General features: G+C 46.1%; 1 protein-coding gene and 1 long non-coding RNA gene across 4 annotated transcripts in view; one reads left to right on the top strand and one right to left on the bottom strand.

Moving 5' to 3' along the window:
- The window catches only part of Dicer1 (dicer 1, ribonuclease III), a 64,778-nt gene extending 47,532 nt beyond the window's left edge, over positions 1 to 17,246 (top strand). For all 3 annotated transcript variants that reach the window (XM_021178579.3, XM_021178580.3, XM_085830643.1), the window contains 9 exons: positions 177 to 282; positions 763 to 938; positions 1,821 to 2,601; positions 4,435 to 4,590; positions 7,944 to 8,817; positions 10,320 to 10,588; positions 12,613 to 12,775; positions 12,876 to 12,951; positions 13,272 to 17,246. In XM_021178579.3, the coding sequence (XP_021034238.1) occupies positions 177 to 282; positions 763 to 938; positions 1,821 to 2,601; positions 4,435 to 4,590; positions 7,944 to 8,817; positions 10,320 to 10,588; positions 12,613 to 12,775; positions 12,876 to 12,951; positions 13,272 to 13,437 (2,767 nt within the window). In that variant the 3' untranslated portion in view covers positions 13,438 to 17,246. The remainder of the gene's footprint in view (positions 1 to 176; positions 283 to 762; positions 939 to 1,820; positions 2,602 to 4,434; positions 4,591 to 7,943; positions 8,818 to 10,319; positions 10,589 to 12,612; positions 12,776 to 12,875; positions 12,952 to 13,271) is intronic.
- Positions 17,247 to 17,717: 471 nt separating this feature from the next.
- On the bottom strand, positions 17,718 to 22,832 carry LOC110307514 (uncharacterized). Its single transcript, XR_002379403.2, has 3 exons — positions 22,655 to 22,832; positions 21,453 to 21,520; positions 17,718 to 17,878 (listed from the first exon to the last, which is right to left on the bottom strand). It is a non-coding gene; the product is annotated as an uncharacterized LOC110307514 (long non-coding RNA).
- Between the last annotated feature and the right edge of the window lie 315 nt (positions 22,833 to 23,147).

The raw sequence follows: 23,147 nt of genomic DNA, 5'->3' as shown, positions 1-23,147 counted from the left end.
GTTCATTGTACCTCTGCCTGCTCATGGCCCCTTTGGACAGACTTGTCTGTGTTGTAGAGGAGTGTGCTGACAGAGCTCCTTAGGCAATGTGTAGGCATACCTAAGTTGGAGTTCTAACCACTGGGAGGTGTACTTTAGTTTGCTTTTTTGATAAAATTGTTCTGAAATTTGTATAGACTGAACCTTTTGACACCTCGGCATTTGAATCAGAAGGGGAAAGCGCTTCCTCTAAGCAGTGCTGAGAAGAGGAAGGCCAAATGGGAAAGTCTGCAGAACAAACAGGTAATGAGGTGCTAGTCACAGGACTAAGGGTTTTAAATTGGTTCTTTTGAGGTTATTATAATATGATGACATCATTTTTCTCTTCTTTCCTCCCTGCAAGCACTCCCGTGTACCCCTCCTTACTCTTTTTCAAATTCATGTCCCTGTTTTTCAATATGTACAACCTGCTCAAGCATGACCTAGTTTGGTTTTTATTGAAGTCTCAACATTATCAATATAGCAATGACCTGTGAATTTAGGAAGGTCACCATGGGTATTGAGTTTATTTTGAACATCCTTGTTGGTAAAACTTGGGTTTTCCTGGCCACTGATGCATTGGGAATCACCTTCATAAATCCCATTTAGGTATAAAGGATTAGCTTTAGAAGTTAAGTATTACTAGCATTTATGATTTTCATCATGAGCCCTTAGTGAAGTTGGTCTTTATATTTTGCTTTGCTTTGCTTTATATTTATCAGCCTGTGCTTTTCTTACTCAAAGATACTGGTTCCGGAACTCTGTGCTATACATCCAATCCCAGCATCACTGTGGAGAAAAGCAGTTTGTCTCCCCAGCATACTGTATCGCCTTCACTGCCTTCTGACTGCAGAGGAACTAAGAGCTCAGACAGCCAGCGATGCTGGTGTGGGAGTCAGATCACTTCCTGCGGACTTTAGGTATGCCTGTGTTGCTGGCCAGAAATTTGATTTGCAACAAAATGGAATTAAGTTAAAGTTGTATTTTTCTTATAGTTTCTAAAAGATGAAAAAGACCATGTGCCCATTTAACACATGAAAAGAAACTGTACTGTTTATCCCTGAAGTAGCCGACTAGACCACTGAGATCTTGTCAAGTTAGAGAGCAGCAAGCCCCCTGAGACCGAATCATTGCTCCTGTAGCAGTGATGCTGAAATAAGGATGAGAATGGATACTGTTCTTCTCAAAACTAACCTCATGTTAGTAAGCAGCAGCCTCCGCTCGTTCTTATTCTGATCACTTTTTTTTCCTGTTAGTGAAGTTCTGTATATCAAAGAAATCTTTGTCGTAATTAAGTTTGGTCATATAGATAGTTGTAGAGGTTGAAAGCCTCTTAACATAGTAATGTGAGCAATAATCCCAGTTATCCTACCTGAGTACATGATACAGTCTGCAACACAGGTGTAAACAACATGCTCTGTGGTCTCTGCTGACATAGGCTGTATTGACCTCATTTCCAAGAGCAGAAAATGAGGCACTGAGAAAGTTTGTAAGTTGCTTGAAGCGGCTCACTTGGTTCAGGAGGCGAGCCCACTAAGCCAGTAGCCACTGCAGGACCTCCATGTTGGGTCCTGAGTCAGCTCTGCTTTGCGACCATAAACCGAAGTCAAAGCAGGAAGCTGTTCTGCATTAGAACTGACTGTGTGCAGAGTTGCAGGCATGGTCAGGTAAGCTTGGAAATGTGTTTTCTTCTTAGGATGACTTCTAGACTTGCTTGCTTTGTTTGCTTTTAACTCAAAATGTTGCTTTTCTGAGCTTACCCTTTGGAGGGTTGATAGAAAGTTATAAAAATGTCTTTGCAGATACCCTAACTTAGACTTCGGGTGGAAAAAATCTATTGATAGCAAGTCTTTCATCTCAACCTGTAACTCCTCGTTGGCTGAGAGTGATAATTACTGTAAGCACAGCACAACTGTAGTCCCTGAACATGCTGCACATCAAGGTGCTACTAGAGCCTCCTTAGAAAACCACGACCAAATGTCTGTGAACTGCAAAAGGTTGCCCGCTGAGTCACCTGCCAAGCTCCAAAGTGAGGTTTCAACGGATCTTACAGCAGTTAATGGTCTTTCTTACAATAAAAACCTTGCCAATGGCAGTTATGATTTAGTTAACAGAGACTTTTGCCAAGGAAATCAGCTGAATTACTTCAAGCAGGAAATACCTGTACAACCAACTACCTCATATCCCATTCAGAATTTATACAATTATGAGAACCAGCCCAAGCCCAGCAATGAATGTCCTCTACTGAGTAATACGTACCTTGACGGGATCGCTAACACACCTACCTCAGATGGAAGCCCCGCGGTGTCCACGATGCCTGCCATGATGAATGCTGTTAAAGCACTCAAGGACAGGATGGACTCTGAGCAGAGCCCTTCTGTTGGGTACTCCTCAAGGACTCTTGGCCCCAATCCGGGCCTGATTCTCCAGGCTTTGACACTGTCAAATGCTAGTGATGGGTTTAACCTGGAGCGGCTTGAGATGCTTGGTGACTCCTTTTTAAAGCATGCTATCACCACATATCTGTTTTGCACGTACCCTGATGCTCATGAGGGCCGCCTTTCATATATGAGAAGCAAAAAGGTAAGGCACGATTCTCGTTCTGGGCTGTTGCTTCTTCAGTGTGCCTGAAAACAGGCCAAGTTACCCATGGGGAATTCTCCGTGAGTCGGTGCAGCTGCTACTCATTTGAGTTCATTAGGGCCAGAGAAGCCCATGGAGGCATTGCCCAGTAGTGATGTGAGGGCACCAGTGGTACAGCCAGGCTGCGGGCTGACCTTCTCTACTGGGAAAAGTGCAGTTTAAAATAAACCTTTGTGCAAATGAGGAACCATTTTGCAGATGAAGAAACTGATGCCCAGACAGTGGGATTAGCTTGTGCCGGGTCGTTCACTAGTCTGGGTATTTAGGGGAGTATGTCTGAGACTAGAGGCCTCACCTGCTGGCTGCCTTCCCAGTGTTCTTAAGACAGGCCACGACAACTGTGACATCGTGGACGTGGTGGGCAGTGGCGGCAGCAAGGTTAGGAGGAAGACATTGAGGAAGCTGTCAGGGCTGCTTACTAGAGTCAGTGGAGACGTGAGATAAGAATACCAGCCCCTATTGAGCAAGACAGATGGCACTTTAACATTTCAGAACTTCATCCATTCGTCTCTTCAGACCCCTTTCACTTCATTTCCTGCAGAAATACTTATTGTTTCCTCTGCCTGGTATCAGGTGGGCTCAGCATCTTCCAGACTGACCCTGCCTGAACTCCAGCTGCCAGTCTCAACACAAGCGCCATGCTCTCTGCACAACCTGTGTCTTTGCTTCAAGCTAACCTTCCCTGTGTCTTTGCTCAAGCTAGCCCATCCTGGTATTGTCCTCATTGCCAACTGCTGCTGGAATTGTGCCTCACAACAAGTCCTTAGTTGTAGCTTTTCTGTTCCACTGAGCATTTCTCTTGACTTGGAATGTTTTCCTCCTATTGCTGTCTTCCTCTTGGGATGCTCTCACATGTCATGGAAAAGGAAACCAGCATTTATGTATATTGGTTCCGTGGTAGACAGCTGAGAGGTGTGTTGACTCATGGTAGTTCCAAACAGAGCCTGCTACATTGCAAGGAGCGTTTCTCTGTCTCTTTGCATGCTTTCTACCAGACTGTGGCCAGTGCTGATTGTGGGTACCAGATGCTGGCTAAGTAGTATCTGAGTTACATGGAAAGGGCTCCTGAAGTATTCCAGTAAGGTTTTAGAAACTGGAAATGAGATTAATGGTGATAGGTCCTAGTCTCCAAGTGAGAACTAGACAGAAATGTCATGTTTTAAGTAAATTAGGGACATGGTAGAGACATTAGGAAAGGCAAAAGGACTGGGAGGAGGATAATAAAGCCACCTTGGTGGTGTGCTGTGCAGCAGCTGTTCTTTAGCACTTTTTACTCCAGGGCTTTGAATGCTATCCAGCACAAAAAGAGCACTATTTGAGAGCGTTAGGGTTGGTGTCACATTATTGGTGCTTAGACTCCAGAGATACACAATTGTTTTGTATGGTGAGGGCTCTCACCTTAAAACATATCCGTCCCTTTTCTCACTGAGAATGTCATGACATCTGAGTTCCAGAGTGTTGATATCTGCTCCCAGCTCCACTTGTCATCTTGAGTTCCATATTGTCAGTGTGTGATTTAAAACTTTGAAGTTGAGCTCTTCCTTTGACTTGTTTATAAGGAGAGGAGTTTATATACATTAGGGTTTGTGGGTTCCACTTTGGATGAAATGTCTGACACGGAAGGCTGTCCAGTACTTGGAAACCTAGAGTTGTTATTTTAACTGTGTAGTCCTTGTAACTGCTGACCAGTGTGCAATACAAAAACATTGGCACGCTGTATCTTCCAGCCATGACCATCTATGGGTAAGTGTTTGTGACTCTTTTCTGCCGAAGGTCAGCAACTGTAACCTGTATCGCCTTGGCAAGAAGAAGGGACTGCCCAGCCGCATGGTGGTGTCGATATTCGATCCTCCTGTGAATTGGCTTCCTCCTGGTTATGTGGTAAACCAAGACAAAAGTCACTCAGAGAAATGGGAAAAGGATGAAATGGTAAGCTCTCAGCATGGAGCTTTTTGCTTGTGTTGACTAAAGAATTTTGTTTTTTGTTTTCTTTCTGCTGTACGTTTGCCATGTAGTAGATATTTCATGTGTTGGCAGGCTGTCTGTGACTTAAGAAATAGTGTTGGTTTTGGTGCAGTGTGATTTCTGTTACCTCCCCTCCCCATTTCAGAGGCATAAACTTCTGTTATGTTTCCACTTAGAAATAAAATCGGAGCCCTCTCAGATTCCTTCCCTCTCATGTTACAGTGTAGCCTTAGCCATTTGTTGGAGTGACTCTGCAGTGACCTGTGATCTCCAGGCTGTATCTGGAAGAATTCAGTTCAGCACAGACTAGCTTGGGCAGTGCTAGCTTGGGACTATTTCCTCTTGCCAACTTGACGACAGCTCGCCGCCGTATGGGAAGGCTGCAGTGTATAAAGACTTTAAACCAGGCCACAGACTGGAGAATTCTCTTTAGTAGCTACAGCTTCCTTTGTCTTGTCCTCAAACCACCAGGGGGCAGCCCAGAGGCCTGGACTCCCAGCTTGTGGCTGAGGGACAGTTGTCTTGTACTTCTTTGAAGTTCTCATCTGTTCAGGCATCTCGCTTGCCAGATTTATTTTGTATTGATGACAAATGGGCTTGCATTATTTCATTTTTACTTCAGGCTTTAATGATCACAGCATTTCTTTTACAGGTTTGTGAATAGTATCTTCTCATGCCTGGTTTCTGACGTTTCTGTCTCAATGAGTCCTAAGTGTCTAGGTGGTATGGTGTCTGAGGCTGCTCTGACGTAGGCCTGCTCGCTGGGTTTATTTATAACTCACGTAGGATTTGACTTATCACAGAAATGCAACTTAGCTGGAAAACATTAAGAGTATTTTAATGGAAATTAAGTCTGAGGGTGACATTTGCTCTTAATTTATCACACACACACTCTCAAATACATGATGCACACACTCACACACACTTAGAAAAGTGAAGAATTTGAACCTTAGAAAAAGTACTTCATTTCTACTAAAAACAGTCCAGCAGGCCTCCTCTTCTGTCTAATATTTGATCCTTTAGGTAGCAGTGACGTGCCAGGGCATTCCTGAGTTACATGTTACAGCGTGGACTTTCCTTTTCTGCCGTGTCAGCCCTTCAGTTCCTAGCGCGCACTAATAGACTTTCATCTGGTGCTTTACACATAATTACTAGGGATCACAGAGTCAGAGTGGGTACGGAGTCAAGGTCCTTCCAGTTCCTTCTGCCCCTGGGTCACACCTCAGTCTCTGCATGCCTCCTAGGAGAAAGAGTGAGAGCAGTAGACTGTACTGTCAAGAGATACACACACACACACACACACACACACACACACACACTTTTCAAATGCCTTTTGTGTTTTGGAGAGCATTTTTGAAGTATAACTCCTTGTGAAAATGAAGAGTCTGCAAGTGCCAGGGATGTAGAAGACAGCCCAGGATCACTGGGTGGCAGCACCATGTTACAGGACATGATTTATGCAGGAACTCTGCAGTTTACAACCTCAGGCTAAATAATGTTAAGTTGGCCCATCTTGTCTTAAGACCTAAATAATAAAGCTGATGTGGTGGCACATGCTTTTCCCATCACTTGGGATACAGAGGCAGGTGGGTCTCAGAGTTCAAGGCCAGCCTGGTTTACATAGTGAGTCCCAGGCCACCCAAGGCTACATAGTTAGATCCTGTCTCAAACAAAACAAATAGAAACAGACATTAGTCAAAGTCTTTTATGTTATCTTGGAAAATGGGATAGTTTCTTGAGGTTTGCCACTAGCTGGGTGCTTGGCCTGTACAAGGTGTCTGTGCACCTTGTAGATGCTGGTACCTGCAGAGGCCAGAAGAGGGAGGTGGATCACCTGCAGCCGTCATTAGAGTTGGTTATAAACTGCCATGTTGGTGCTGGGAACTGAACCCAGATCGCCTGGCAAGAGCAGCCAGTATTCTTTTTTTTTTTTTGGTTTTTCGAGACAGGGTTTCTCTGTATAGCCCTGGCTGTCCTGGAACTCACTCTGTAGACCAGGCTGGCCTCGAACTCAGAAATCCACCTGCCTCTGTCTCCCGAGTGCTGGGATTAAAGGCGTGCGCCACCACATAGCAGCCTGTATTCTTAATCTCTGAGCCATCCCTTGGGCCCCTGTTGATGTTTAGTGGTTTTTATTTTTCAAAAAAAAAAAAAAATTTTTTTTTTTTGGTTTATTTTTTAGTGATTGCATGTGGTTACATGGCTAGACTCAAAGCTATTTTTCTTTCAGGCAAATACAGAGTTTCTATCTTTTGTGAGTCTGGTTTAAACTGAGATGTATGCTTGTTTTAAAGTCACATGGAAAATAGTTTGAAAGCGTTTTGTCACAGTTCTCTGGAAAGTTGTTCCAATCAAAGTTGAAGTTTACAGTCCTGCATTTGCCCCCAAGTAGGGTGGTGGTGCTGTGTGTGACTTTATGGCATTGCAGAGAGTGGGTGGCATCTTAGCATTGCAGAAGATGACGTCACTGCTGAATCATAGCCCATTAGTAAAGTTGTCACTCACAAACAGCTTTTGCCAAAGAAATTGGATTTAGCAAAGATTTTTTGACAGAAATGGGGTTGTTTTGTTCCATTTTAGTCTAAATTTTCTTCTGTTTTGTCAGCCTGCTATGACCTGTTGGCCAGAGTACCACAGCTCTGAACAGAGGACGAAAGAATAATTTCCCAAATTCATACCCTCTTTCACTGGGCACGTTTATTTTTTCGTTTTTAAGCAAAGCAGTTTAGTTTTACATTGTAGCGAGTGGTTTTTGATTTGAAGTGGAAGCAGAGAGTGAAACTGTTACAATGCCCTCCTATAGTTTTTAGTGGTAAAGGGTTTTAAAAATATTTTTGTCTGCTTTTATATTATGTTATTAATTGTAAAGATAGTGCTCTTTCTACATCTGGAATTTCATTTTGTTGGTTTTGAAAGTCAGGCAACCACATTCAAATGCTGATAGCTAATGGAAGGTTCTGCTCGGCACCGCGGGGCTCGGCTGTCCTTGCAGAGTCTGGCTGCTCACTTGACATCTGCATGGTGGATATCAATTTAACGTCATCCTCGTTCAGAATTCTTCACTTACAGATTTATACTGGATAAAGGTCATTTTATAACTTAGAAAATGAACATTCAAAGAGCATGTTTGACTTTGTTTATATGATTAAATAACTTATTTTATGTTAATTGAAAACAAATGGCCATGATTTTTAAAAGTTGCCTTTCAGTATTTGTGGTTGTCATTTGAAATTATCCATAACCCTTGCTTTTATTGAGTTTCAAACCCTTTTAAAAACAGCAGCTCTGTCTCTCCTCCTTCCCCGTCCCCGTTTCAGACAAAAGACTGCTTGCTGGCTAATGGCAAACTGGGTGAGGCCTGTGAGGAGGAGGAGGAGGACCTGACGTGGAGGGCCCCCAAGGAGGAGGCCGAGGACGAGGACGACTTCCTGGAGTACGACCAGGAGCACATCCAGTTCATAGACAGCATGCTCATGGGCTCGGGCGCCTTCGTGAGGAAGATCTCTCTTGCGCCCTTCTCCGCCTCCGACGCTGCGTACGAATGGAAGATGCCCAAAAAGGCCTCCGTGGGCAGTCTGCCGTTTGCCTCAGGCCTTGAGGATTTTGATTACAGCTCTTGGGATGCGATGTGCTATCTGGATCCTAGCAAAGCCGTTGAAGAGGATGACTTTGTGGTAGGTTTCTGGAATCCATCAGAAGAGAACTGTGGCGTCGACACAGGGAAGCAGTCCATTTCTTACGACTTGCACACGGAGCAGTGCATTGCTGACAAGAGCATAGCGGACTGTGTGGAGGCCCTGCTGGGCTGCTACTTAACCAGCTGCGGCGAGAGGGCTGCTCAGCTCTTCCTCTGTTCGCTGGGGCTGAAGGTGCTCCCAGTCATCAAAAGGACCAGCCGGGAGAAGGCCTTGGACACTGCTCAGGAGAACGTAAGCAGCCAAGAAAAGAGCCTTTCAGGGAGCAGTGCCGCTACAGTTGGCCCGCGCTCCTCTGCAGGGAAAGACGTGGAGTACGGCTGCCTGAAGATCCCACCGAGGTGTATGTTTGACCATCCAGATGCAGAAAAAACCCTGAACCACCTGATATCTGGGTTTGAAAATTTTGAGAAGAAAATTAACTATAGATTCAAGAATAAGGCTTATCTTCTGCAGGCTTTTACACACGCCTCCTACCACTACAACACTATCACTGGTAAGGAGCCCCAGGGCCACACTCCTGTCCCAAGGCAGGAGACTTTGTGTCTTGTTTTGGTCTTACACAAATAAGGTCTGTGCATGCACAGTCTTAGTGCTCAGTACGGATGCATGGCTTGGGGAGGAAGTAAAAGAAAGCAGAACTCTAATGCCCCGTCTGCTGGGGAATAAGACTGTGTGGTGATGTGAGTGCTGGGTGTGGCTCCTGTATCCTCTCACACATTGGCATCTTACATGCTGCATGTGTAGAAATCCACCTGATATCTGGTGTTTGCTACCTAAATACCTTTCTTAGGCTCAGTTGTGGCTTTAGCTTCTTGTTTTACTCACATATGTGGGATGTTTCTTCATCTTTTTGTTGTTCCTCTCTTGTCTTTTTAAATCTAAAGATGAGAAATTTAAACAGAACCATTCTATAGGAAGGGGTCATTGCTTCCCACTGTGCAATGCTTTTTCTCCCTCTTGATACCTAAGAGGTTCCCTAGAACCAGTCAGCTTCAGCTGGTGAACCCAGATAAAGCTTATCTCTTGCTTTCTGTGTGAGAATATCAAGCATATCAAAGCAAAACAAAATCTTGTGGTTTGGATGGTAAAAGTCATGTAAGTTAAAGCTGTTTGCAAAATATTAACCCTGACAGTGACGGTCCAAAGTAAAGCCTGCTTTTCTTTGTGGCGAGGAAATGGTGTGGCCTACATCCATTGCTAGAAACTCTGAGGCCTGGGCTCTAGCCTGGCTTGTCTCTTTTTGCCTCTTCCCGACTGGATACTCTGGACCAGGTCACTTCCGTCCCAGCCTCATTCTCTCAGCTCAGTGGATTCTTTTAATGGCTTTGAGGAAATCAAGGTTCTGATCCGCCCTGGACAAGCAATCCTTTTGTCCGTCTGCGTGTTGTGCCCTAGCACACAATTCTTTCTTAGTCCCTTGGTTTGTCAGATCCAGTGCATTTGAGTTTGAGTTGAAGAGTCCTGCTTTCCCTGCTGCTGTCCCATGTAATATATAACAGGGAAGTATTAAGGAATTATGTCACTTAGCACACATTGCAGAGTGTGGCTGACACACTGCCTCGATGGCAGTGGACAGAAGGCATGTGTGCCATGGATGGCTTTCCTGAGATGCCAGCATGGTGAGAGAGACTAGGAAGGGATGCCCAGTGCCTGCCTGGCTAGTATAGTGCCCAGGGAAAGGAGAGCTATGACTTGGATTGCATCTGGAAAGTGGCTTTTCCCCCCTCCAAAATAAGCATATTATTTGGGCACTGGAAGATTATATGACCCAATTTATGTATAATAAATATGCTTTCAATTACCATTAAAACTTCCAGGTGCATTAGTGAGTATATGCCCAATAATTTTACTAAGAAAGGTAAATGAAAATGTTCCTCAGTAGAAATCTCAAAAGGAGCCTGGGACTGCCGCTTTTCCGTTGGCTCCCGTGCAGACTGTGTGCAGAAGTGCATGTGTTCATGCAGGCTCATCATTGCACTTTGGATCTCTGCGCAGATTGTTACCAGCGCTTAGAATTCCTGGGAGATGCGATTTTGGACTACCTCATTACCAAGCACCTTTATGAAGACCCACGGCAGCATTCTCCAGGGGTCTTGACTGACCTGCGCTCTGCCCTTGTCAATAACACCATCTTTGCATCATTGGCTGTGAAGTATGACTACCACAAGTACTTTAAAGCTGTCTCTCCTGAGCTCTTTCATGTTATTGATGACTTTGTGAAGTTTCAGCTTGAGAAGAACGAAATGCAAGGAATGGACTCTGAGGTTAGTGCTGTTTAAGCTGTGAACTCGGTGCTGAGGGAAGCAGCGGACTGTGAGTTTGGGCAGATTGAGCCCTGACTCCTGGCTGTCCAGAGGGATAGTTGCAGGCCAGGACCAGGGTGCCCCCATGCTGCCTGATCTCTAAGGGAGCCGAGAATGACTTGCTTTGCTCAGGTAGGCCTTTGAGACAGGGCTGCCCACTCCATGGACCCATGTGGTCATTCAGACAAGGAGCCTGGGTTTTCAGTTACCTCAGTAAGGCTCCTACAGCAGGCATAGACAATTGTAGACGTACACCTCCTCCCATGCCCCAAAGTGGCCTTAGCCTCTCTGACACCACAGGATGATCCGATTCTGTCTTTTCTAAGTGGGTCACAAATATTTGGTAGCATCTCAGGTAAGCCTCACAAATGTACACTTGCATTGTTGAAGTGGGAACTCGGGAACTCTTATTGAAAAACAAATTGAAGTGGTGCTGGGAGGCATCTGCCGCTAGGCTGGGCTGCTTGGCTCCAGTGTGTGCGTGCTGCAGTGCTCTGCTCTTTGTAGGCAGGGATAGTGCTCAACTTCCTGCACCCAGGACCCTAGGAGCTTCCATCCCAGTAGAGGGATTTATTCTCAGGTCACTGTTCTTATTTTAATTTTTGCCATCTCTTCAATGGCTGCAAACTGTTGGAGAAAGTAAGTCTGGGGCTGAAGCCCTGGCAGCCAAACAGCAGAGCTCCTGCTCCAGCTCTGCAGAGTCTTAGCAGTCACAGCCAAAATCCAAGTGATGAGGAAGGACCTACCTGTCCTGTGTAGATCTCTATTTCATTCTTTACAGTTAAGCTGTACGTTTAAGGAGCTCACTAAAATTCAAGTTGTCTTTGGATGCAGTGAGGGGCTAGTCAGCTTTGCTGGTCTTTCTGCGTTCTTTTACTGCCCTTTCTGTGTACGAGCTGCAAATATCTGCCTGTTCTAACTGAACTATTTTGTCTTAAGGAAGTCTATCTTTGTGGCTCTCAGCTTCCTTAGCTGTAAGAAGAGGGAGCTAAACCTGCCAGGGTTGACATTGTCTTTTATCCCAGAGCCAGGGAATATGGATGTATCAACATTTAATACGTTCACTAATTTATGTCCAAGTTGAAATTTTCTCCTTTCCTTCATTCTCTTCTACAGTAATTTGTGCTTTGTTGTTGTTGTTGTTGTTAGAAAATCCAAGTAAATAAAAAAAGAGAATTGGAGCTGTCTAGTTAGTTATGCAGCCCATGCGTGGTCAGCATTAGCATTTGTCAATAACTATTGCTAAGGAGTCCAGACTTAATGTACAGAGGCTGGAGCTCCGCACACTACAGCTGCTCCCTCACGTGCTGTGCTTGCAGCTGAGGACTGGCTGCTGCCGTGATCATCTTGAGATGGCTCGTTCCCTTAGATGATCCTTCTAGGGGTTGAGCAGCTTTCGTTAGGATGTGTAGTGACTGTGAGTGTGAGGCAGAGGCCTGTGCATGCAGTTAGCTATTGCCAGAGGTAGGACTGGAGCACTGAAGACTTGTGGGCTTTACACAGGTGCTGTTTTATCCCGTGGATCTGAGCATGCGCTGTGTCGGCCATGCTGTCAGAGTGAGTGCAGTTCATGTTTCAGTGACAGAGCGACTGGGGGGAAAGAGCTTCTGAAAGGGTTCCTCCGCCCACAGAGTGCTAGTCTCTAAGCCCGTCCCCACGTGTCGCTCTTGCTAGGTGCTAAGGGGCGCCTTTTCTGAGAAAGGCAGTTATTTGGTTACAGGTGATTGTGACCATATTTATCTTGCAATTCTGGATTACACCTAAGTTCTGTTCTGGTTTGCAAGGGTTTTCCCTTTGCTGGCATCAGGTACTTGTCTCTTTGGTTCTGGGGAAGGTGGTTTTGGAATGCCCACTGCCGTGAATCAGGTGCACCTGGGTGTTGGTTACGCTTGTTAAATAGTAAAAGGCAGCTAAGAGAAGCAAGCCAGTCTGGGGTAGATAGTCTTTGAAGGTGCCCTATTTGACAAGTCACTTTTCTTCAATAGCTTAGGAGATCCGAGGAGGATGAGGAGAAAGAAGAGGATATCGAAGTCCCCAAGGCCATGGGGGACATTTTTGAGTCTCTTGCTGGTGCCATTTATATGGACAGTGGGATGTCTCTGGAGGTGGTCTGGCAGGTGTACTATCCGATGATGCAGCCTCTAATAGGTACAGTGCGGGCTCTTTCCCCCTGGTGTATACAAGAACACTATTTAAAATGCTTCTAGGGCCTTTAGTCACCTTATATAATCTATTATTCTGATTATAGAAAAGTTTTCTGCAAATGTGCCTCGTTCTCCAGTGAGAGAATTGCTCGAGATGGAACCAGAAACTGCCAAGTTTAGGTAAGCAGGGTGTGTACGTAAAGAACTAACGTATCTACACACAAGGGCTCTCAAGAAACCATAGCTACTGAATGAGAGCGCCTGCATGGCCTGCATCCTCTCAGCGTCCATGTTGGTGTGACCGGCTGTTCTTTCCCTTTTTGTTTTCATAAAGTGAAGCTGAGGGAGGGAGGGAGGGAGGAGAGAGCGGTCTATGTGTGCTAAGGCCTGGTACATGGTCAGCTCATAGGAGGGACTCTGCCCAGGAGGACTGGAGGTGCCGACTGACAGTACTAACAAATACTTCTGATGCCTAACTCAAACTGTCTGGGGTTTTGCAGCCCAGCGGAGAGAACTTTTGATGGAAAGGTCAGAGTCACCGTGGAAGTGGTGGGAAAGGGGAAATTTAAAGGTGTTGGCCGGAGCTACAGGATCGCCAAGTCTGCTGCAGCACGAAGGGCCCTCCGCAGCCTCAAAGCTAACCAGCCTCAGGCTCCTAACAGCTGAAGCTTCCAGGCTTACAGGCGGCAAGACCGAGGACCAGAACCACAGCTCCACGGCACCAGGACGGTTCGGGCTGACACAGAACAGGAAAACTGAAGGCAGAATTTAAAGTTTGATAATGAGACAGATAACAGAATAAAACATTTAATATGTGTATAAACTCTTTGGAACTAATTGTAGCTTTAGTTTCTTGCGCAGACACAATCTTGTCTTCTTTACCCACCCCTGCTTTGTTTAGTCACAGGAGTGCTTTAATCCTGGTGTTTATTAGCAAGTTTTTAAAATCATTTTGACAGGTTTTTGATTTTGTTTTGACATTTAATTTCTGTCGACTTTGCTTGGTGTTAGAGGCCATGGAGCTTAGCCTCTTGTAGCAGTCCCTAGAACTGGGTCGTCCTGACCTTGCAGTCCCTTACACTAGTACCTGTCCTGCTGCGGTGTCAAGCGCAACAAAAAGGGAACAGTGTGCAAAGGAAGCTCCCGTGCTGTGGAGGGCAGTGGAGGAAGGGGCCCGCCCGGCGGACCCCGGGTACCATTGCACAGAATAGGAAGGGACAGGTTCTGAGTCAGTGCTGGCCGTTGGTGAGTCGAGGCCAGGTTCTCAGATGCCACATCGTGCTGCAGAGAGGATTCTTGCCTTAAAAGGAAGGACTTGATAGTTTGCTTTTTATTTTGCCTTCCCCTTATTATGCATTGGATGAGATGGGGTGGCAGCTCACTAGGGCACTTGCAATGGAACTATTACAGGTAGGATTTCTGTTGCTTGTACTGAAGACATTCTAAAACCCAGAGTGAGTATATAGATTTTTAAAGCATCATTATAGAGAGGATACATGACTAGATGCCCGGTTTTCCTCAGAACTTCCTGCCAGGTGGTCCCAGTGGTGGAAATGCCCAGTCAGCTGTTGTTCTGACGAAATGAGCCTGAGATGCAGTACACCTAGACATGCCACAGGTTTGTACTAGGCAGTGCTGCCAGAGTCACCAAAGCTGTGCTGTCATTCCTATGGGGTCAGCATTGTGGCAGACTGCCAGGACCAACCCGTCTGGGGTAGAAGCCACCAGTTTAGATAAACTAGGTCATTAGTTCATTTCAGAATCAGAGAAAGTAAAGCTGTTTAGGCATTTGCTGAAGGTCTCAATTGGGCTTGTGGGCCCCTCTTCACTTACACACCTCAGTCCCCTCCCTTTGCCTGCATTTTCCCGTTGGTGCTACGTTTATGTATCATGCTTGAAGTTTAATTTTTTGCACTGTGACTATAATACCTCTTAATTTACATTTAAAAATGCTGTATGGGTTGCCCATGCCCTCCCACCAACACACAGGAGAGCTTTGCTGCAATTCGCCCTCTTACGCTTGAAGTCTCAGCAGGCTGAGCCAGGGTAGCTCGCGTTCCCCACACATCTCCTGAGGCTGATGCTTCATGTAATGCTGCACTTAGGTTCAAGTCACCCGCGAGAGAGAGAGAGAGAGAGAGAGAGAGAGAGAGAGAGAGAGAGAGAGAGAGAGAGAGAGAGATATGCCGTGTGTGTGCAAGCAAGCACTCGGGCTGTCAGGAACCCCATGGAGAGGGGCGAGTGAGCGTCTCCAAGGATTATGTGCTGTTGCCCATCTGAAAAGCGGGATCTGAATTATTGTTTGATGAAATTAATTTGGCTGACTCATCTTAAATATTTAATTCTAACTTGAGATTGTAGTTGTCTATTTGATTTAGAACATCCCTCTTCCCCATGCGCGCACACACACACAAACCTTAATGCAAGACATCATAGCATGTGCAAACCAGGTGATCTTTTGAATGTTGTAGCTATAATTGTACAGTCAGATAGTAAGGTGGGGTGGGATTGTGGGAGGTAGAGTTTGTTGTCTTATCACAGTCCTTGGGGATTTATAAACTACCTGATTCTCTGCATTGTGATTCGTGCATTTATGTCCTGGGATGGATGCTCTGGCATCCGGGCACCAAAAGCAGATGGTTTCACACTTGGATTCCTGGTGGAAGAAAATGCCTCAGTATATTTTGTAACATAAGGAGAGTATTTTTTGTTAATATTGAAAAGTTCAGAATTGGATATGCTTCGCTCATCCATTCTCAGGGCTCAAATGTTTTGCCACTATTCAGAATGTTGTATCAATAGCAAACTTGGGCTGTTTTTCTTTCTTCCTTCTTTTTTTGGTTGCTGTTAGATAAAAGTACCTGATAACTAGCTTGAATCATACTGTGATTTACCCAGAGACCAAGTCCGAAAAATCAAAAGTATGAGTTAGATGTGCGTTTGTTTGTGGTGGGGGTTGTCCCCAGGCTCACTGGTTGAAAGACTTTGCATTTTAGAGAAAAAGTTGTTCTGCCCAGTCCCTCGATGACTCCATGTGCCTCCTCCACTAGTGTAGCAGGAGGAGGAGACAGCCAGCGCGCCCGTGAGGAGGAAGCAGCTGCACAGATCCTGTGGCTGCTTTCGAGCTCAGCAGGCGCTGCACTGTTGGGCCGTCCCCTGTGGCCCTTTTGCAATCCCAGGCAGGCAGAGTGAGTGAGGCCCTGTCCTCTGTTGGGTTGTGTCTGTGTGGCACAGGCTGGGCAGTGCTCCGGCACTCACACCTCGCTGCGGTTCTGACTTGGGAACATGCTGGGATGCCTGCAGCTTGTCACACACTTGCACATTTGAACTATTATTATTATTCTTGTCTGTGACATTTTCTTTTATCTGTAAAGCTGAAAGCATGGCAGAGATTTGTTGACTGAACACTTAGTTATGCTTTTTAAATGTTTTGGTTACGTTTCTTTTTTTCGTTCATATTATGTGAAATGATTAAATTTAGAATAACCTCTAACACTCCTATAATTATCGTTTAAAATACCGATGTTTTTATTTTCTCGACAGTAGTCCGTCCTCAGAAAGATGCAGACACGCTGTGTAATTAGCAGGGACTTGAGGCTGCTTCGGTTCTGCCGTTCAGTTCCCGTGTACAGTCACCAGCAGCCACCAGACAGTGGCTGAGAGCGTGGAGGGAGACCAGTAAAAAACCCACAACCACCCGCTTTGCTCGTGGGGCCTGTTGATTTAAAACGACTCCTTGCTCGGTGAAGGCACCTAGTCCTCCTGCACAAACTTAACTGCTGGCAATCCGAGGCCTTGCACCTTTATTTCACAGACCCTGAGCTGAGCCTACAGCCGCATCCTTAGCCACCTCGGGCTCTGTGTGTCTCCTCTGTGCTTAACAACGCCCAAGAACCCATAGCTTCCCATCTGCTGATTGCTTCTCTGGAATTTAATTATTTCTCAATAAATTCTGTATTTTATATTGTACATGAGACATTTTAAAGATATGTTTGAGACCAAGGATAGTTAAAATGACTGTAAAGGTGGTGTGTCTGCCATGGAGACGGAGTGCTGTCCACTGGCAGGGAAAATGATCACCTCAAACTAATTTGCAGTTATTATTTGACTCATTATTTTCTTGTCTGTTTTTCTTTGATAAACAACCACAGACAGTTTAAATGTCATACATGGCCCCAGAATTTGTCTTGGCTGCTGGTTCCATAGCAAAAGCACAGAGGTGAATGGGAAGAACACAACTGCCTTTTCTGCTGTAAATAAAGGGAAATGACTAACGGAGTCAGGCTGAGTGTTCTGCCGACAATAAACGAAGTCCATCACATCACACTCTGCAGCCTTCTAAAGAAACATGTATCCGTGCACGCAGCTGTCACTGCAGAGCTGTGCCAGCACCTATGGACCACAGTTACCTTTAGCTTTTCCGTTTTGTTTTTTTCTTTTTAATAATTGTAGCCAATAAAGTTATTGTCTGTTCACGCTGTGTCTTTATCTTTGTTTTTTGTTTTTGTTTTAATGTTTATACTTGGTGCAGTGTAACCAGTTCAGCTGTGGTAGCAGAAAGTGGTCTCCAAAGGTTTTCATTCAGTAGACAAGCTCATAGGTTGCCTATTTCAGGAAGATCTTGTTCACGGTCTCCTGAGAAACAATATGACACAGTAACAGTTGTCCTCTTACTAGGGCTGTGCTTTGCTGAAATCCCGCCATGCCGATTGATGTGTGCCAGCTCTTGGATTGCCTGTGACTTACTTGATGGTTTCCTTAGTGAATTAGGTTAGTTTGAAACAAAGACAGAATGTCCACTTGCCGATCCTTACAACACATTTCTGCATTGTTGCTTAAGTGAAGGTTTTATTAGTTTAAGCTTTTAACATTTCCAAAAGTCAGTAACGTGAAGAGGGGTCACCGGGCTGTGAGATGGGAAGTGTGTAGCCTGTAGTTTCTTCTCTGGTTTCTTAGGAGACTTTACCAGTGATGCGATGTGCACTCCCTCACCACTTTCACATGGCAGCGTTCTGAGTCTGCACTCACGTGGTACTTCTTAGTAAAACTTGCAGATTGGAGAACATTCTGTCAGGGTTGTCTGCTTGGTTTTGTTTCCTTGTAATTCCTAAAGTACAGTCAGCCAGTAATCACTAATGTGTACGAGGAGTTTCCTTGCCTCCCCCATCTCTTTCTCTCCCTTCTTCCTTCCCTGCCTCCCTCTTCTCTCCCTGGTTCTGAATTCTCAAGTTTAGAATGCACTAAGAGTCAACTTAAGAGATTTGGTACAAAGCCTGATGAGCTGAGCAGCCTCCGCCCCCCTGGCCTGTGCCTCTTCCCCGGCAGAGGCGCTCTGCGGTACATGGGAAATAGTCTGACTCAGCAGGCCTGCAGCAGAACCTGCATTGGCCTCAAGGACTTCAGCTAAAGGCTTGTGGGCCTGTGGTGAGAAGTAGAGGGGAGGACTAGGTGGCAGACCTATGCTACCTAGAGGGCTAAAGTTTGGGCATCCTGGGATATGTCCACCCTCAGACTCTGTTCCCTGACAGAATCAGAAAAGCAGCTTCAAGAAGATGGTGTGAGCAGGCTGGGGTCGTTCCGACGGCCTGGCTGCTGCTGGGTGACCTGCTAGCTTACCTGGCTTTAGGGTAAAGAAGGGGTCCTGTGAAAAGCTGCTTTGAGCTTGATTGGTCTCAGTTATTAGTACACGTACACACAAAGACCACAGACTGATGAAGCCCAGGGAGGGAGCAGTGGGCTTGAGATTGCAGCGTCTGTATAAGTCCCTCAAGATTCTGACAAAGAACTAATGCAAGTGGAAGGGCCACGGGCTGGTTGACAGATGGGGGAGGGGTGAGGAAAGTGATTCTTTCCATTAGAGAGCTACACTGGCTTCAGGTCTAAAGCGCAGACTACATGCATGTTCACACACCAGCATGTATGTGCACCTACCTCACAGCCAAAGCATGGTCTGTGATGCTATTCTCACCCTATAGGGCCATCAGCATACATTCTGGCCTGGGAACTCAGCTTCTCTTGGCAGAAGTTGGTGGGATGGTGGTTGGCCTATGAACAGCAGAGTCTAGCTAGAAAGTCACTAGCTGGTGAAGTGGGGGTTAGTCCCATACAGCTCCAAAATATTCTCTGGTATTTCTGAGAAACTTAATTTCAGTGAGCTGCTCACACTCAACATAGGCTTGCCTTCACCCTCACTTCCTTTGGTGCAGAAGTAAATCTACCCTGTGGGATGGAGATGGATGGGTTCTAGAGATATGAACAGATGCAATACGGCAACAAACAGATTTAAAATGTGCTGCTGGTTAAAGATGGTTGAGCAGTTGCCGGTGAAATTAGTGTCCTTTGCAGGTCATTTCAGGTTGGTTTATGCCTGAGTGCAATACATATCAGAGAGCTGCATCTTCCTATGGCCATAGACACCTTTAAGTTTGGACTCTTGGTGAGATCCCCAGCAATGTCTTCAGGACATGGCTAGGCAAGGTTTTTGGGACCCCAGCCTGAGACTGTCACACCAGTAAGTGCCCAGCTGTCCTGCCATTGGGCTTGAAGGGGGACCCATTTCAGGTACAGTGAGCCATCACGAAGCAGAAGGTCTGTGGAATACATTTTATATAGAAACCAGTCTCTGCTTCTACATGCTGGCCTCTCATAGTCCCAGAAGGATGTAACCATGATCCATGAAGGTTATCTCCGTCAGGAAATGCAGCTGACCCAGCTCAGGATGAGGGGTGGTGTCTTCCCATCAGGTGCCAGTCTGCAGCTTCCAAGAACCCCATTTGTGTATTGCCAAGTGTAATTGAAAACTTCCCACCCTAGTCCCCAGCTGCAGTTCTAGATGCCACCTTCTGTGTTCAACCCCCTCCTCAGTTGGGGCCATTGCTACTTCAAGCTGTGTGCAGCTAAAGTGTGGTACTGTCCTCCACTCTTCCGGTCTCCATTGCCTCTGTGAGAATAGGTCCTGGGGAGATGCATCAGAGGAGGGCTGGGACAATCAGAAGAGTGAAGGGCAGGGCAATTCCCCGTTTGCTAGGTTTGTTTGTTTTTGTGTCTTTCTCTTTAAACAATGTTTTTGCCAAGGGAAATGAGAACTGGGCCCTTCTGAGTTTCAGTGCTGCCTTACAGGGAGATCAGGGCCCTGTGATACAAGTAAGATGTATAGAATTAATTGAGAGGAGTCGGTGGAGAACTGTCTCAAAAATCTTGACTCTCAAAGCTTTGGTCTGGAACACTGCATCTTGCAGCTGATGTTTCTTCTTTAAACTTTGGCTACTAAGCGACTCAGTTCACCGCTTCAAAACTCTGGAGAGGTGGCAGTAAGTAACGTAACACTCCTGACCTGGTCTTAGGCAGCTACATCCTGTGGGAAAAACAGCTATACCCAAATCAATAGATACTGTCATCTGATAACAAAGCAGTTCTCTGGGTAGCAGCTTCTCATTTTCCTGTTGTCCCCATTCCTGCTTCCCCTGGAGCAGCATCGGGGCTGTTGTGCTGTTGCTGTGGATTCTCTGGGGAATGACTCTGGGCAGCAGAGAAGCACCAAGGCTTCTGTTGGACAGGAGCTGGCCGGCCTGGGTGAGTACAGCAGCCCTCAGGCAGGCTGCATCCCTCCGGCTCTGCTTTGAACCAGCTGTTGTTGGTCTGTCCCTGCCGGGGCATGTAAGAAGTAGACGTAGCTCAAGCCTGTGCTGCTCTGTGCAGCGTGTGACAGCAGACCTGACTCTATGCTTCGAAGATGCGCTCTGAGCTTTGTCTTCTGCCTGAAGCAGTAGAGACAAGTGGGTTCATGGAAATGAGTTTGAACTTTCTGGGGTTGGTTGTTTGTGTTAGTGTCCCCCCCCGCCCCCGGTTTTGTTTTGTTTGAGGTCACTTTGGATTTTGTGTGGTAGTTGGCTTTGTGTGGGAGAGTGCTTGAAAGCTTAGGATGTCATTCTTCAGGCACTGTCTATTTTGAGGCAAGGTCTCTCATAGGCCTGGAGTTCGCTAAGTAGTGTAGTCTGGTCAGCCAGCCCTTGCCTCCACCTCCCCAGGATCTTAAGCATATTACATCATCGGTGCTGGGGATTCAACTTAGCTCCTTAAGTTGCATGGCAAGCCCTTCACTGACAGAGCCTTCTCCATAGCCCTTGGTGGTTAGTTTTTAATTCTGTTCATCTATTCTCGTGTGAAGGGCTGAGTCAGTCTGTCCCATGAGCCAGAATGCCAGTTTGTGGTCTCACTTATAAATAGATGATGGAATCTTTCCAGAACTGAAGCTCCCAGAGACCACTGTTGTTGACAAAGGAGAGGTGCTCATGACCAACCAGCATCTCTGGGTGTCTAGATTATCTGAAGCCCACACATATCCTGGGATGCCCTAACTTTAGCCCTCTAGGTATCAGGACAGAGCTGGTCAGTAGGGAGCATTGGGGGTGGGTGGTGGGGTGTGGGAGGTTCATGCCTGGGCAAACCAAGCTCTGATACTCTTCAGCCAGGTCCTGGACCTTTTACGATTCTGTCTCCTTTTCTGTACAGTAGGCTGGGCCCTGGAGGTACACTTAAAATCGGTAAGGACTGGGAGCCTCAGTACCAGAAGACTGGAGCCTAAGGGCGCAAGTCGTCTTAGTCAGTGTTCCATCACTGTGATGGGACACATGACCACAGCAACTTTTACAAAGGAAAACATTTCATTGAGACTGGCTTACAGTTCAGAGGTTGTTACTCATGGTGGCACGCAGGCAGACGTGTTGGAGAGAAGTCGAGAGTCCTGCATCTGGATCCAAAGGCAGTAGGAAAAGAGAGAGACAGTGGGCCTGGCTTGAGCATTTGAAGCCCCAAAGCCCAACCCCCAATGACACACTTCCTCCAACAAGGCCACACCTCCTAATCCCTGTTAAGTAGTGCCACTCCCTAATAACCGAGCATTCAAATGGCCTGCGGGGCCATTCCTATTCAACCCACCACACAAGAAGTGAGGCATGCTACCCTTTGAGGGACAGTAGTTCTTCAGAGGACCTCTTAATGGCACAGTGATTAGCATCTCCTTCTCACAGGCTGTTCACTAGGCTCATTGTTAGTTGTCACCTTGACAGATGGTAGAGTCTCCTGGGAGGTGGAAATGCCTGCAGGGGTTCCATTAACTGATGTGGGAAGACCCTTTTTAAACTGTGAGTGGGACCATTCCTTGCTCATAGGGTTCAATCAAATACAATAAAGGAAATGGGCTGAGCACTGGCTCATTCATTTGTTCCCTGACTCTGGCTGCCATGTGACCTGCTGCTTCAGGCTCCTCCCTGCCGTGATGAACTGGCACCGTTGAACTGCAAGTCAGGATGAACTCTGTGCCTCTGAGCTACTTTTCTCCAAGTATTTTATCCTAGCAAAGAGAACAGAGATTGTGATTTTTATTTTTTAGGCGAAAGGCTGTGTGCATTCTGAAGATGCCAGCTTGGGTAGATTAAAGACCTGACTTTTTTTTTTTTTTTTCAGGCAGGATTGGGGTTAAATCTAGGGCCTTATATATGCTAGGCAAGAGCTCTGCCACCAGGCAGCAATGCTAGCTGTAAACCCTATATGTTTTAAGAATAACTTGAAAGTCTTTGATCACTAAAAATCTTCAAAATTAATTTCCACCTTTCCACCCAAAGTTGTAATTTCAGTGTGGGCAGCGGCAGCCCTGAGGATAGCCTTGTCTTTCTAGACCACAGATGGAAGCCGGTTTTTCTTAGGAAAATCTCTCTCCCTCTTGCAATTCTGGGTTCCTCAGAGGTATGATGGGTGCCACCAGGCCAGTGGTTCACAACACAATTGGAATCTCTGGGTTAGCCTCAGCATCTGCCTTTAGAAGATGTCTCCCTGGGGACCCCACAGTGTCACCAACTGGGCACAGCTCTGAGCAGATACTAACCTGAGAAGGTGTGTGGCTGTCCTGCCTCCACAGTGTCCCAAGTCTGTCTGACCTGAGCTTTTCCAATGGCACTGTTTAGAGAAAGAGCCCAGTCAGACACTAACATTTGATACTACTGGGGCCTGAGCCAGTGAGGGCTACCCCTTGGTTCTCCGTGTCTCCTCCATAACCCAGGGGCCATTTCTACATTGTGTCCCAAGATGCCACATGCACCCCCTTCCCCAGGTAAGTATGTCATGCCCCAGTGTCGCAGCATGGCCTCATAATGAGGGTTTGAAACACCTTGCTATGAATTATGACAGAGTACCTAGTGAAGGGCAGAAGGTATTTGAGACCTTCTGGGACCAAATGTGAGCTATTACCACAACGAGGCTCCACTTAATAGGGAATAAATCTTGATATTGTTAAGTTTAATACAGTTTGATGGTTGTAAATCCAGAGAATCCACCTTAGGAATTTGCTGTGTGTTGCTTTTATGAAATATTTGGTCAGG

This window comes from Mus caroli, unplaced genomic scaffold, assembly GCF_978045245.1.
Source record: "Mus caroli unplaced genomic scaffold, Mus_caroli_1 scaffold_14, whole genome shotgun sequence".
Taxonomy (NCBI): Eukaryota; Metazoa; Chordata; class Mammalia; order Rodentia; family Muridae; genus Mus; species Mus caroli.
This window is presented reverse-complemented; position numbering and strand designations above follow the sequence as displayed.